Here is a 16,834-nt window from a genome sequence, read left to right as displayed (position 1 = left end):
CCCCAGAGAAAGCCCAACACCCAGATGTTTTCACTGCTGATTTCTATCAAACATTCAAGGAAGAAATGACACCGATTTTACATAAATTTTTCAGAAAATAGAGGAGTAGGGACCACTGACCAATTTGTTCTGAGGCCAGCATAACTCTGATATCAAAACCTGACAAATACTCATGAAAAAAGAAAATCAGCGACTCACAAACATAGGTGCAAAAATCCTTGACAAAATATTAGCAAATTGAATCTAACAGTATATAAAAAGGATAGTACATCTGACCAACAAGAGTTTATCCCAGGAAAGAAAAGTTATTTTAATATTCAGAAGTTTATGCTAGCCACCATATTAACAAATTTGAAAACTGTTTTGAGATTTGAAAACATCTCAATTGAAGCAGAAAAAGCATTTAACAAAATCCAACTTCCGTTCATGATAAAAATTGCTAACTAGACATAGAAGGGAACTTAGCCTCAGAAAGGGTACCTAACAGAAAAACCTACGGGCAGCATCGTACTTACAGAACAAGGCTTATGTGCCTGCTCTCACCAGGGTTAAACACTGTCTTATAGTCCTACCGTTAAAATAAGGCAAGAAAAAAGTAAAAGGCATCAAGATTGAGGAGGAAATGAAATTGTTCATATTTTGTTTAGGTAGAAAAACTCAAGGAATCTACAGAATAACTACTACAACCAATAAATGAAGTTAGCTATTATACTTCTGTATATTCAAAATAAATAATGAAAAAAAGAAAAATTTAAGATTTCTATTTACAAATATAGCTGTCCTCCAGTATCCACAGGTTTGCTTTCCAGTTTCAGTTACCTGCAGTTCGAAAATATTAAATAGAAAATTCCAGAAATAAATAATTCATAGGTTTTAAATTGCTCGCTGTTCTGAGTAACATGATGAAATCCTGCCATCCCACCTGGGAAGTGAATCATCCCTTTGTCCGGCATATCCTGCCCGTTAGTCACTCTGTAGCCATCTCGGTTATCAGATGACTGTTGCCAGTATGGCAGTGCTCGAGTTCAAGTGAACCTTATTTTACTTAATAATGGCCCCAAAGTGAGAGAGTAGTGATGCTGGGAATTCAGATGCGCCGAAGAGAGGCCATAAAGCGCTTCTTTTAAGTGAAAAGGTGACAGTTCTCCACTTAATAAAGAAAGAAAAAAAATCATATGCCGAGGTTGCTGAGATCTACAGTAAGGACGAATCTTCTGTCCATGTAATTGTGAAGAAGGAAAAAGAAGTTTATCCTAGTTTTGCTGTTACACCTCAAACTGCAAAAGTTATGGCCATAGTGTGTGATAAGTGCATAGTTAAGAAGAAAAAGGCATCAAATTTGTACAATAAGATAATTTTGAGACAGAAGGAGAGACCACATTCACATAACTTTTATGACAGTTTATTGTTATAATTGTTCTATTTTATTATGTTGTTGTTAATCTCTTGTAGTGCCTAATTTATGAATTAAGCTTTATCATAGGTGTGTATGTATAGGAAAAAAAATAGTATAGATATGGTTCGGTACTATCCATAGTTTTCAGGCATCCACTGGGGATCTTGGAATGTATCCCCCAGGTATAAGGGGAGACTGCTATACCAAAAAGCATAAAATATTCAAGAATAAATTTAGCAAAAAGTCCAATACCTCTTTATTGAACACCATAAAGCTTCACTGAGAGAATTAAATAAGATATTAAGTAAATGGAGAGATCATGATTGTGGATTGACAGACACAGTACTGTTTAGATGTTAATTCTTCCCAAACTGATCTAGAGATTCAGTCCAATCCCAATCAAAATTCTAGTTGGCCTTTTCATTGAAATTGACAAGTTGACTCTAACATTTAAATGGAAATGTGAGTGGACCTATGTCATTCCTGGGCAGAGAAGCTTTAAGAGCCACTATGTGATTCCACTCTCCCTTTTCCCTGATTTAGCAATCATAAAAGCAAAGAAGTGGTAATTCTCTCAGCTGAAAGACAGCGTAGTTTGAAAAATAAAGAAACTGAAGCACAGAGATTGTGATCTGCTCAAGGTCACACAGCTTGCACATGTCCTTGAACCCGGGCAAGGCAATCTGGCTCCAGAGTCTGTACTCCAGACATCCACAATCTATGTTCCTACCCCTTTCTAAGAGAATTGCTGTTTCTCTACACCCTTGCCAACTGACTAGCTTTTTGAATATTTAGCAATCTGAGAGGGAAAGACTCTTTTTACAAGGCTAAGTGTATTTTTCATGTTTACTGGCTATATTTATTAACCTTTAAAAACCTGTTAACTAACTTGCTCGTTGTTCTTTGGGTTGTTTGCCTTTCTTAGTGGTTTCTGGTGCTTGCCCTTATGACCATCTTGCCTGTATTTTACTTGTTTCAGTGACTGACCCTGAGGCCTGTTATATTGGCACCGAGCCCTGGAAACCTAAGGAGGCTCTGGAGGAGAATGGTATTATTACTGACAAGGCAGACATATTTGCCTTTGGCCTTACTCTGTGGGAAATGATGACTTTATCTATTCCACACATTAGTCTTCCAGATGATGATGATGATGAAGGTATAACTGCATATTTTTAACATAAATCCCAATCTCTTCAGTTTGAAGTAAAGAATAGCTTATAAAATTATATGTCCTCTATTAAGTTAAAATTTAAAAGAGCAATTAGTTTGATTTAGTGGCACAAGATGTAGGTTATATTAATACTGATGATTAATTTGGTACCATCCTGGTTTAATCTCATACAAATGAGATGTAGAGTAAATGAGAATAGGGAGGTACACTGAGAAAATCCAGAGGAGCGAAAAGCTACCTTAAAAACTCCCCTTGCCTGAGAAAATGATTGGAAAGTTACAACAGTAAGAGGGTTGGGGTCAATAACCTTTAAATCCCTGACAGGGACCTCCCTGGAGGTCCAGTGGTTAAGACTCCGTGCTTCCACTGCAGGGGGCACGGGAACTAAGATCCCACATGCCACGTGTGCGGCCAAAAAAAAAAAAAAAATCCCCTGACAGTAGCTAATCTACACCGTGGCAGGACAGTTGAAGAGACTGCCTGTGTACAATGAAAAGCATATTGGGTGATGAATTCTTACTTCAGGAGAGTGAATTTGAGCAGTCGCTAAGCTTTTCCATGATTTAAAGTGATTTTGTTTCAATCTCCAACTCCTTCACGAGCAGATAAAACTTTTGATGAAAGTGACTTCGATGACGAAGCATACCGTGCGGCCTTGGGAACGAGGCCTCCCGTTAATACGGCAGAACTGGGCGAATCGTACCAGACAGTAATCGAGCTCTTCGCTGTGTGCACTCACGAAGACCCTGAAGATCGCCCTTCTGCTGCGCACGTCGTTGACGCTTTGGAAATGGATGTCCCGTGATCACCTCATGCTCGTGACTGCCGGAGCTTCAAGTATAGCTTGTGTGTATAGCTGTTCCGTTTACCATAATACATTTATACAGTTATTGTGATGGCCCATAATTCTTAGACTTTTCAGAAGTGGCCACTTTAGGACCATAGATAGCACCTTTTTAACATTTGAACGACTATTTCTATTATAAAGGTATTTCGTGTGTGCTTATGCCAATAAGCACTTGAGATTGTAGAAGGTTTTCTATAAAGTTTAAGAAACTAGCTACTCAAGTATTTGAACTTGTTTATACAGATTTAAAATAAATTGCTGTAAACTCTAACATTAATTTGGATTGAGTGACTGTTACTTTTCTTAATGATCTTTCTCAGATATTCTCTATTTTAATGGAGCTATTGAAATTAGCGCTTTGTGTATTACAAAATAGGTCTACATTTGCTTATCTTTTAAAACATTAAACCTTTTGCTGGCCTTTCTTGGCTGATGTGCTTATTAAATAAGGTCACTGAGACCAGAGACCTGGGATATGGCTCAAAAGAGTAGCTCCTTGGATATTTCTAAACATTTTTGGTTGAGGCTTTTCTTGCTCTCTTGGCTCCAGCCATATCTTTGGGTTTTGCTTCAATTTATTAAATGTATTTTCTGTACTGATATCTTTAAAAAATTTTTTATTTACTAGTCTGTACTTAAGCATATCACAGTATTGGTGTAAAAATAATAAAACTCTAATAGAACAATATAGAGTAAAGGGCACTTTAGTTACCAGAAGGTTTATTATCTTATTTGGTACTCCTTTGATTTGAATGTTGTCATTAAACTTACTGAGTGAAAGTGAGTAGGCTTCTTTCTCTTTCTTGGCCTTATTTTGTTAATCTGTAAAATGAGGGTGATTTGAATCGTTAGTTTCTATCTGTGAGCCACAGCTCCCTGAGATTTTTCAGTTATTGAACTGTGCTTGTGAATCTAGGTGGTATGCGTAGACTAAAAATTACTGTCGCATGGGGGATCTTAGATTAAGAACCACTGCTCTCTGAGATTTAAACAATTCTGGAATTCAATGGAGGGTTCCTTTTAGCATGAGGTTGTACCAAGCAGTACTATACAGATCATTAATGGCTTATCTTCTATCAAAATAACATTAAAGTGCCAAGAAAGTAAATGGAAAACCGACTGATTTATGGAAAAATTTTACTTATGTACACTTTTGCATCCTGACATCAGTTATCCTGACTAACTTATATGTTGTGTTGCTTCTCACTAGGTCTGCCAAGCTGACAAAGGAGTTGCTCTCTCTTAGCCTGTTCTCATGAACTGCAACGTTCTTTTTAATACATAAACAAATACTTTTCCTTGAATAATTGTTTCCGGTTCCTATAAGTTGGAATATCTAAATGGAAACAAACTAACACCCAAGGACTGGGGGTGCAAATTCATAGCACTTGTCTGTGGCAGACGTTACCAAGTGATCACAGCCTGCTTTTCCCTCTGAGTCTGGATAGGGCCTTGAGACCCTCAGCACAAGGTTGCAGAGATTTTACTACCAATGGCAAGAAAACTTTTACAATTCTTGTTCTGGAACTTGCTCTTGAAGTCTCTTCTTAAGTTACCTTCTTTTTTTGGTCATTTGCTTCATTCTCAGGAAGAATTTACGTGTGACTGGGTTGAGGATATGGCAGTACTAATCTTTTTGCTGAATTAATTATAATTGTCAAATCAAAACAGACTTCTCTGAAGTAGCTTTCTCACCTCCCAGACAAAGGCCTCCAGGAACCTGTTTGTACCTCTATAAAACGGAGATAATAAGCACTTGCTTAAGAAATGTAGAGGACTGTTCTTTCATGCCTCATGGTACCTACTTAATCTACAATTTGTTGATCAAAATAAAATTAGAGCTGACTTTTAAATAACAAAAATACTATATATAAAAACTTGTGGCATGCAGCTGAAGTTGTCCTTAGAGAGATTTATAGTCTTAAATGCTATATTAGGAAAGAAAGGCTGAAAAATCAGCTAAGAATCTAGGAAAAACAAAGTAAGGCTCCCTTCCAATGGAAAGAAATGAGCAAAAATTTTAAAACAAAACCTATCATAGAAAATAGAAAACAAACATATAGTAGGATCAACAATGCCAAAAGTTGGGTCTTTGAAAATATAAATAAAATTGATAAGCCCTAGCAAGACTTACATAGAGAGCAAAAAAGACATGTCGTAAATTAAAAAGGAAACATCACTGCAGATCCTGTAGATATCCAGCCTCATGCATGAACACATGAAAATTCGCAAACAAAATATTAGTAAACCAAAACCAGTAACATAAAAAGGAAAAACTTCATCAAGACCAAGTTGGGTCTATTTCAGGAAGGCTAGGTTGATTTAACATTTAAAGAACAATGTAATCCCCATATTAACACAAGAAAAATCAAAAGATGGAATAAAAATGTTGATAGAATCCAATATCTCTTCAAGATGTTTAAAAGCATCTTAGAAAACTGGGACTAGAGAGGAACTTCCTTAATGTAAGAAAGGGTGTCCATATCTAGCAAGGAAGCTATAGTAAACATCATTTTATAGTAGCTATGGATTGAAAGTTTGTGTTCCACTGAAAGTCATATATTGAAGCCTAATCCCCACGGTGATGGAATCTGGAAGTGGGGCCTTTGGAAGGTGATTAGGCCATGAGGGTGACCCTCATGAGTGGGAATCGTGCCCTTAGAGATGTGAAATAAAATTCATATTTTATGGCAAGACAAAAATTTAAACATAAAAAAATGTCCTCTGCCCTTTGGCCTCCTCTGTCCCCTCCACTGCGCACTGTGTACCTGCATTATGCATCGACCAAACCTCCCCCATCAGCAGAAATACCTGCTCAACCATAAAGAGCAATATTCTCCCGGCATCAACAAGACAACTCCTTAAAAGATAACATTCCTTCCTGCTGTTGTAAGGGGCCACGAGGACACTTAGATCTGGATTTTGTAAACTGTCAATAATATTTAATGTAGAGACCTCTGTCTGAAAAAACTTTTATAACTGTGTTTTGACTTGTAACAGATGGTACAGTTCTTGGAGCTTTCTGAGATGCTGTTCCCGGGGTTATAATCCTCAATTTGGGTCCAGTAAAGTTTTCCATTTCTTTCTTAGATCGGCTGATTAACTTTGTCTTCATGCCTGGCATAGCTGGCAGGATATCAGAGATACCCATCAGAGGGCACCTGGAGTCTACCCGGTACCAGCGTTCGGTACCAGCATGGGCCCATTGAGCCCCACAGACTTCTCGGTACTCCTCAGGTGTTCCAGTGAGTTCTCCTGATATCTGGATTTTATTGTTTGAGTGAGGATCCTGAAAATTTTATTTGAGCTGTTTCACTTAAGCCTTGGGCCTTACGGGGCACCAGTGCATTTCCTAGGCAGGACACAGAGGCTCTGGGCAAGAGGCCCAGGGAAACGTAGGTGGCTGGGTTTTTGTTAAATTTGACTTAAATGGAAAAAAATGAGTTGATATATGGTCTGAACAAAACTTTTGCTAGTGAAATGAGAGACTGAATTAGTCAAATCTGAAGAATAAGGAAGACCCACTACAACCATTAAATAAATACTGCTCATCCGGGGGACGTGACAGAGGATGACAATCTAGTGCTCTGAGCACACATGGCGGTTTTAGACTGTCACAGGGAGAAACCAAGCCACATAAAAGAAGTCAAACTGACCCAAGGGTAACTCCCTGGGGTGCTAGACTCAGAAGCACAGTGTCCTCAGAAAGTTGTTCAAATTATATCTCATATCTCATATCTGAATTAGGCTACCAAATTAATAGTGGGAATTGTGCCTCAATGGCCAAACAGGTCCCATGCAAACAGCCACCTATGGGAATACCAGCTGGGTTTATGTATGCTTGCAAGTGCTCAAATGGGAGCTAAAGGAAATTGGGCCCTGAAATGGCCAAGTTGGGGTTCTGCTGGCACTCCAAAACAATTTTGAGTGCACAGTTAAAGCCAGCAGTCTTCTGGATCTGTGCCTGCAGGGTCTACTGGAAACAACAGTGGTAAGTGTTTTTCTCTTTTCTAAAATTAGATTAGCAGGGAAAAATTTGTTAGGCTAGCTCCTTGGATCTTTTGAATTGGAGAAACTTCTAAATTGTTAAAATTTTAGAGAGCTCTCATCTTAAACGATTTCAATTATTTTAAACTATTTTAATTGGTATGTGGAAGTCCCCAAAGGCTTCAAAATTCCAAAATGTCCTCATTGAAAGATTCGTTGTATAAGGCTGATGAAAGATTAATGATATAAAAGGTACCTAAGGGACTTCCCTGGTGGCTCAGTGGTTAAGAATCCACCTGCCAATGCAGGGGACACGGGTTTGAGCCCTGGTCCAGGAAGATCCCACATGCTGCGGAGCAACTAAGCCCGTGTGCCACAACTACTGAGCCTGCGCTCTAGAGCCCGTGAGACACAACTACTGAGGCCCACGTGCCACAACTCCTGAAGCCCACACGCCTAGAGCCCATGCTCTGGAACAAGAGAAGCCACCACAATGAGAATTCTGCGCACCGCAACGAAGAGTAGCCCCCATTCACTGCAACTAGAGAAAGCCTGTGTGCAGCAATGAAGACCCAACGCAGCCAAAAATAAATAAATAATAAATTTATTTTTTAAAAAAGACTCCATGCTTCCACTGCAGGGGCACAGGTTCGATTCCTGGTCTGGGAACTAAGATCCCACATGCTGCGCAGTGCGGTCGGAAAAAAAAAAAGGTACGTAAAACTTTATTGCTACTCTCTATCCTTCTTTGAGTACTCATTCTAGAAATCTGTCTGAATTGCCTGTCCACTCTGAAGACAGTATTAAATGGTTACCTTTAGAAATGGGACCACCTGGTAAACCCTAATGGAAAAGAATAGGAAAAAGAATGTATATATATGTAAAAAAAAAAAAAGAAATCGGACCACCTGAGGCTGTAGGCAGTTTCCTTCAGATAGAAAGCTGAACTGAGGGCCATAGTTAAAGAATTTCTTAAACCCAGGGAGGATCCTCAACTGTTTGTAAATGGATTACCAAAATAGGAGGCCACAGGTCTGACTAAACTGACCATAGCTGATGTTCAGAGCCTGACAGGAATTTTATTTTGGGGGGGTGCAGGTGCTTCTCCCCTAAGCTAAATGAGGGAAAGTAAAACATCCCAACATAGGTGAATGGGTATGTCAGTCCTTTGCTATCACTGAGGTGGCCACTCAGTTCTTTGAGGAATTAAAAGCAACTGTACTTGTTTTACAAATCTAGTCTTTACAGGACCAGAGGTGTGGCTCCAGAAATAATCTAAAAGTGGTAAATCTTTTTACCACTCCCCAAATCTCCCCTATTTATCTTAAGAGGCTTGTAAGTATTGAAAAAAAAATTTTTTTTTCTGGCCTTAAGGGAACAAAGTCATCCAAGGAGGAACTTGCCTTTCTCCTCCTATATCTTTGAGATGCAAATATTCTACCTGGTTTTCTCCAGGAACCCTTATGTCCGCCATCTTTTCAAAATGCAAATTTCAGGAAAGAGGGATAGGTAACTTGGGACTTGAATTGTCAAGGACAAATAGAAATCTTGTATCGTCTCCATAAATATTAGTGAAAGTGTTTAGCCATCTAGACAGGTGACCTTGGTTTGTTCCATCAGCCAGAAACCCACCAATTTGAATCCTACCTCTTTTGTAACTGATGGGTTTTATATTGTTGCACCTGACTCCTGGCTGAAATTTTCGAATGGCAACTATGAGGTCTGTGTGTTTGTGCATATCTGTATATGTGTGTTGTAGATGTGTGGTATTGCCAAAATTAATTTGTAAAAGAACTCTATTTAATTGGCTTAAAGGAAATTAAGCACTTATATACTCAGAAATATAAAAGAAACTGGCCAGAATGAATTTCAGGGTCACGTGATCTGGGAAATAGTACTGAATCGATATCTGGTACTGAAGCTAGCTTAAGCTTGTTGGTTTTGTTGCCCAACTCAGTTTGGCTGTTTGCGCTTAAAAACCAATACTCGAGAGACAAGGGTTGGTTGGAAAAGAAAGGTTGCTTTATTCAGGAGGCAGCAACCTGGGGAGAAGGTGGACTCCTGTCCAAAAACCAACTTCTAAGACTGCTCCACCATGAAAGTTTTTAAAGGGGGACTCATTTGGGGAAGGGGTCAGAATCTTCATTATCATCCACTGTGTGCAGACTCTTCTGATTGGTTGGTGGTGAGGTAACAGGGCAGTGTTCCAGGAATCTTGTGTTCAGCCTGAAGTTACCATCCTCTACCTGGGTGGTGCCTTAGTTCTTACAGAACTCAAAGGTATATTATTACGTATATTCCTTGAGTAGAAGCCAGGACCCTGCACTATTGTTTCTTGACTGCTCCTTTGTTTCTGCATTCCCTCCCTTTTCTCATAAGCAACTATTTGAATCTGCCCTTTGGAACTCAAGGAAGGTCACAGAGGCTGAATGAAGCCTATTTCCTACAAACAAGAAACAGGGGTCATGGAAAGGATTTGTACCTGGGAAGGCCCCACAGGATCCTGCTGGGTTTCAGTTTCATTAATATAGACATGTCTTTCAAGTCATCAACATTAAGTATAACACTTTTATTTGTACCTAGGTTGACTAGAAATCAAGACCGTATTCCTGTTACAAAGTTTGTCAACAAGAAAAATAACAATATGATGAATTTTTTTTAAACGTATTTATTTTATTTATTTATGTTTGGCTGCATTGGGTCTTCACCACTGCATGTGGGCTTTCTCTAGTTGCGGCAAGCAGGGACCACTCTTCACTGCGGTGTGCGAGCTTCTCATTCTGGTGGCTTTATCTTGTTGCGGAGCACGGGCTCTAGGCATGTGGGCTCGGTAGTTGTGGCTCGCGGGCTCTAGAGCGCAGGCTCAGTAATTGTGGCTCAAGGGCCCAGTTGCTCCATGGCATGTGGGATCCTCCCGGACCAGGGCTCGAACTCGTGTCCCCTGCATTGGCAGGCGGATTCTTAACCACTGCGGCCACCAGGGAAATCCCAATGATGAAATTTTTAAGTAAATAAAATAAGGTAAATGAGATAAGAGCTTTTAGGTAAACCCTTTAGGAATAATTGTGTTTGGGGAATATCTCCTTTAAGGATAGTATATCCAGATTTTGGTTATTTGAAACTAAACTAAGTTAAACTATGAGAATTCATTCACTCTCTGGGTCATTTCAAATAGGATAAAATACTGGAACATTACCTGCTGGGCAGGTCTAAGATTACCTAATTTGTCTTCTTATGAGAGGGAAACTAAAGATGTTTGGGTTTGTTTAACACATATCTTGCATAAGTTTTCCAATCAGGAAGTGCTGGTATGACAAACAGTTCACAATTACTTACTTCTTGGTTTTCGCTATAGATTAAGGTTTTAAGGTTACGATTTATAAGGGAAATATTTCAGTATGCAAGGAAGATGGGAAGCATGTTTTCAGTCAAAGAAGGTATGAGGAATGGAGATGCATTTTGTTAAAGGAAAAAAGGATGGTTTTGGTCCTAGAGCTGGCTGTTTCTGAATGAAAAAGAAAGTGAAGGACAGAGTAATATGGATGCAGAAAGTTATGGAAGTGAAACAGGAGGGAAGAGGGCAGGGCACAACCTTTAAAAGAATGACATAGCTTGAGGACACGACATAAACTGATTAGAACCACATAGGTCCAAGATGGCAGAGTCGACTTCCACTAGACCTTGAGCCTCAGTATATGCTCATTGTAACACATCAGCAAGCTAAATGACACACCCACAGGCGCCATGACAGTTCCAAGGCTGACCATAAAGGTCAAGAAGTGGGCCGTGGTCCAACTCCTGGAAATTCCCACCCCTTCCCCCAAATAGCTGAAATACTCCTCCCACTCATTAGCCTATGAAATTACCCACCCCTATAAAAACTGACAACCCCATACCCTGGTGCTGCTCTCGCCTTCTGAGATGGCCCACACTCTGTCTGTGGAGTGTTTCTCTCTAAATAAATCCACTTCTTACCTATCACTGTGTCTCTCACTGAATTCTTTCTGCGATGAGACATCAAGAACCTGAGCTTCATTAAGTCCTGAGACCAGGTGTGTGATCTCAGTTAAAAGACCATGGGTTCAAATCCCAATCTGGGTTTTGGCTGTGAATGGGTATTGTTTCACAGTGATGTATGATCCCATTTGGCCAGGTGTTTGTTTGTTTTTTTTTTTTAATTTATTTTATTTATGGCTGTGTTGGGTCTTTGTTTCTGTGCAAGGGCCCTCTCTAGTTGTGGCAAGCGGGGGCCACTCTTCATCGCGGTGCAGGGGCCTCTCACCATCGCGGCCTCTCTTGTTGCAGAGCACAGGCTCCGACGCGCAGGCTCAGTAATTGTGGCTCACGGGCCCAGCCGCTCCGCGGCATGTGGGATCCTCCCAGGCCAGGGCTCGAACCCGTGTCCCCTGCATTGGCAGGCAGATTCTCAACCACTGCGCCACCAGGGAAGCCCTGGCCAGGTGTTTTGAAGCTTTTTGGTATTTTTGACAAAATTCCCAAAGATAAATTCTAAATGAAGTTTGTTTGAACTCTAGCTAACTTTGAGGTTTTCCAAAGGGTCCCTGGAACACCTAAAAGTATTTTTCTCTCCATCTCAGGGAGAGGAATAAACAAGTTAGGCTTATTTGGTATGTTACATTAAGTGTTGTCAAATGAGTGGTGATAAAACTTCTTAGGTTGTATTGTATGGGTAAATGTTATTAATACAGATATTCTAGAAATTAATATGGTACTCCTAAACTTCTGGTATGTCCTGGTAAGTGATATCAGTCATAATTCTAGTTATTATCTTAAATTGTTGTATGTCACAGAGGTACCCCAGTTTATTTGTCAGCTGCATTGTAATCAGGTCTTTAACTTTGACTTTTCAATGAAAGTTTTTTGTCATTTATAGACAGTTATTTTACTCCAGTGTTTTTGCAAAAATGCTTCATCTTCAAGAAGATTCATAGAAAGGACTTTTTGACAAGTACAGGTTTCTGATAACTTTCAGATCATACTGCTGAACTGGGTAAGAAATTAAAGAATTCTACTGGAAAACCTGATGGCTTCATAAAACTGTTAACAGAAGATTAAGATCAAGGAAGTCACATAGGACTGAGTGAACTTATGAGTATGGTTATAATTTTTGGTTTTTATCTGAAATATTACTGGTTTTTAATCTGTGTTTTCCAGATATACAGAAGCCTTTAAATTACACTTCTGTTGGTAGATTTGGAATTTTTACCTTTTCTCTCTACCTGATCCCTTCAGAATTTGGAAACTGTTAGGTTTCCAGCAGCTTTATCTGGTAAATAAGGAAGACCACCTCCTAATGGATGCAGGAATCTCGAGAAATTTGGGGGGATCTCGAGAAGAGAGAAATTTGCCCAAATCTCTATCGCCCAAATCTATAGATCTCACAGACAGAATCTATGACACACCCTTGGTGTGGCTTTGTTGGCCTTGAGAACTTTTTTAAAAAGTTCAATCTGAGATTCCTTGTGAAAAATTTCTTATCTGGGTAGTAGTTATGAAGGTGTTTGTGATAACTCATTGAACTGTACATTTTTAAAAATAAACTTTTAAAGAAGTCTTAGATTTACAGAAAAGTTGCAAAGACAATTCCTATAAACCCCAAACCTAGTTTCCCCTATTGTCAAAATCTTAACATTGGTATATTTATCACAATTATTACTAAACAATATTGATACATTACTATTAACAAGTCCATACTTTATTCAGATTTATTTTTTACAAATATTGATTATAGTTCCCTGTGCTATACAGTAGGTCCTTGGTTATCTATTCTACATATAGTAGTGTGTATATGCTAATCCCAACGCCTCATTTATCCCCATCCCCACCCCTTTCCCCTTTGGTAACCATAAGTTTGTTTTCTATGTCTGTGAGTCTATTTCTGTTTTGTAAATAAGTTCATTTGTATCGTATTTTAGATTCCACATGTAAGTGATATCATATGGTACTTGTCTTCCTCTGTCTGACTTACTTGTTTTCCTCTGACTTACTTCACTTAGTACGATATTCACTAGGTCCATCCATGTTGCTGAAAATGACATTATTTCTTTCTTTTATGGCTGAGTAATATTCCATTGTATATATACACACCACATCTTTATCCATTCATCTGTCGATGGACATGAAGTTGCTTCCATCTCTTGGCTATTGTAGAGAGTGCTGCAATGAATATTGGGGTGCATGTGTCTTTTTGAATTAGTTTTCTCCGGATATATGCCCAGGAATGGGATTGCAGGATTATTTGGTACCTCTGTTTTTAGTTTTTTAAGGAACCTCCATACAGCTTTCCAGAGTGGCTGTACTAACTTACATTCCCGCCAGCAGTGTAGGAGGGTTCCCTTTTCTCCACACCCTCTCCAGCATTTATTGTTTGTACTCTTTGATGATGGCCACAGACCATTTGGTGAGGCTTATCTAGCGGCTTGTACAGGCTTCCTGGTGGGAGGGGCCGGTGCCTGCCCGCCGGTGGCTGAAGCTGGGTGTTGTTCCCCTGGTGAGCTGGGACCTGTCTCGGGGGAGCTGCCTGCAGGAGGCTGTGTGCTCGTTAGTCCTTAGGCAGCCTGTGTGCCGACGCTGGGGCTGTGTGTCTGGGGGGGAGCCGTCCGCGGGAGGCTGCGTGCTCGTTAGTCTTTAGGCAGCCTGTGTGCCGACGCTGGGGCTGTGTGTCTGGGGGGGTAGCTGCCTGCGGGAGGCTGTGTGCTCGTTAGTCCTTAGGCAGCCTGTGTGCCGACGCTGGGGCTGTGACTCCCCCCAGTTAGTTTGGCCTGGGGCTCCCAGCACTGGAGCCCGCAGGCCGTTGTGCGGGGTCAGGTCTTGTTGCCAGTGAGTCAATATGGCAGCCACCACGTGTGTCCCCAAGGTTGGCTGTTCCCCCATATGTCTGCCACCAGTGTCTATGTCCCCAGCATGAGCTGCAGCCGCCTCCGCCCCCACCCAGGAGACTCTCCGAGACCAGCAGGTAGGTCTGGCCCAGGCTCCTATCAAATTACTGCTTTTACCCCGGTCCAGTGTGCCTGAGATTTTGTTGTTTGCACCCTTTAAGCATGAAGCCTCTATTTCCCCCAGTCCCATAGGGCTCCTGCAGTTAAGCCCTGCTGGCCTTCAAAGCCACCTGCTCTGGAGGCTTGTCTTCCCAGTGCCGGATCCCTGGGCTGGGGAGCTTGACGTGGGGCTCAAAACTGCCACGTCTGTGGGAAGACCTTGCTATATTATTCTTCTCCATCTTGTGCGTCGCCCACCCACGGGGTATGCGGTTTGATTGTACTGTGAGTCTGCCCCTCCTACCCAACTTGTTGTGGTTCCTTCTTTATGTCTTTAGTTTTAGATCTTTTCTGGTAGGTTCCAGTTTTTTTCATTGATGGTTTCTTCACTGATGGCCAACAGGCACGTGAAAAGACGCTCAACATTGCTGATTATCAGAGAAATGCAAATCAGAACTACAATGAGATATTACCTCACCGTTCAGAGCGGCCATCATCAAAAAGTCTACGAATAATAAATGCTGGAGAGGGTGTGGAGGAAAGGGAACCCTCCTGCACTGTAGGTGGGGATGTAAATTGGTGCAGCCACTATGGAGAATGGTATGGAGGTTCCTCAAAAAACTGAAAGTAGATTTACCACATGATCCAGCAGTCGCATGCCTGGGCATATATCCGGAAAAGACAAAAACTCTAATTCAAAAAGATGCATGCACCCTAATGTTCATTGAAGTACTACTTACAATAGCCAAGACATGGAAGCAACCTAAATGTCCATCAGCAGATGAATGGATAAAGAAGATGTGGTACATCTCAGCCATAAAAAAAAGAAGGAAGTAATCCCATTTGCAGCAACATGGATGGACCTAGAGATTATCATACTAAGTGAAGTAAGTCAGACAATGACAAATATATCATTTATATGTGGAATCTAAAAAATGATACAAATGAACAAATGTTACAAAACAGAAACAGACTTACATAGAATACAAATTTATAGTTACCAAAGGGGAAAGGTGGGGGGATAAATTAGAAATGTGGGATTAACAGATACATATTCCTATATATAAAATAAACAACAAGGACCTAATGTATAGCGCAGGGAACTATATTCAATATCTTGTAATAGTCTATAATGGAAAAAAACCTGAAAAAGAATATGTGACTGAATATATATATATATATATATATATATATATATATGTATAAACTGAATCACTTTGCTATATACCTGAAACACTGTAAATCAACTATACTTAAGTAAAATAAATAAAATGGAAAAAAAAAGGTTTAAAAAAAAGTAATGAGAAATGGTCAACATGTAGATTATTTTAGAATTTTTTTCATATTGCAGAGACCAGCGATACTTTTGTGTGGCAAAAATAAATAGAAATTATATTTTAGAAACAGACCTCTAATCAAAATAAAATTATAAAAAAATAAAGTTGGGAGGCCAGAAGGGGGAGCTCTTGCCCTATGAAGATAGCAGAGCACAAGAGGAAGCCGACCTTTTCTTTCCTGGCTAGAGCTCAGCCAATGATAAGTGCTGGACTCTTGGTTTACTATTGCCCTCTCAACTTCCTCTTCCTCTCTGTAAAAGAGTTCCCTCCATTTTTTTGCTGAGGACTTGAACATGGTCAACTTGGTTACAGACCCTGAATTGTAATTCTTTGCTAATCTCGAATAAACCCATTTTTGATGGAGAAATAACTGGCAGTCTATTTGTTTTATGTCAACAGCTGCTATAAATATCCGTGTGCAGGTTTTTGTGTGGATATAGTTTTCAATGATTGTTTTTCATAAAGAGCATGTACTATTTTTATAACCACAAACTGTAATTTAAAATGAAAATCAGTACATTCAACTGAATAAGAGAATATTGAAAAGAACTTTAATTGATTCATCATAAAGGCATTGAGCAAAATAATGTTAATAAAATTTTTTAAAATAAAATATTTAAGACAATTTTTAAACACAGCAGTGCAGAAAATAGCATTAAAATGTTTGTAAAATTACACACATTTTAACACTTCCACAGTCTTTGTGGAACCCAGGCTTTTAAATTTTTGAACCATTAAAGGCAAATAAAAGAATGTAGAGGAACAGATTCTACATAGAGTTACAACCTGGACACTACTTCCCTAGAGTCTTATTGCCAGAGAGAAGTTATGACATGAGTTTTTTAGAATAAAAAAAAAAAAACCTGAATAATTCTTTGCTTTTCAAAGTAAGTATCCAAGAATTATACCAGAAAAATGTGTGCCTATTTAGGTGTATTTACATAATGTCATCATGTTCTGTGGCCCATCAGCCTAGATATATTTATTTACTAACCTTGGTTCTGTTAGTATACATTTAAAATGTAATCATATGAATCATCTAATCCAACTGGGTATCCATTTTGTTAGACATCAATCACCAGCAGTAAGTTCACTAAA

General features: G+C 39.6%; 1 protein-coding gene across 1 annotated transcript in view; it reads left to right on the top strand.

Moving 5' to 3' along the window:
• The window catches only part of PBK (PDZ binding kinase), a 30,284-nt gene extending 25,867 nt beyond the window's left edge, over positions 1-4,417 (top strand). The window contains exons 7-8 of the mRNA XM_068552629.1: positions 2,376-2,552; positions 3,173-4,417. Coding sequence (XP_068408730.1) covers positions 2,376-2,552; positions 3,173-3,372 — 377 coding nt within the window. The 3' untranslated portion in view covers positions 3,373-4,417. The remainder of the gene's footprint in view (positions 1-2,375; positions 2,553-3,172) is intronic.
• Positions 4,418-16,834: the final 12,417 nt, after the last annotated feature.

This window comes from Eschrichtius robustus, chromosome 10 (assembly GCF_028021215.1).
Source record: "Eschrichtius robustus isolate mEscRob2 chromosome 10, mEscRob2.pri, whole genome shotgun sequence".
NCBI lineage: Eukaryota > Metazoa > Chordata > Mammalia > Artiodactyla > Eschrichtiidae > Eschrichtius > Eschrichtius robustus.
The sequence above is the reverse complement of the archived record's forward strand: the minus strand, read 5'-3'. Positions and strand labels throughout refer to the sequence as shown.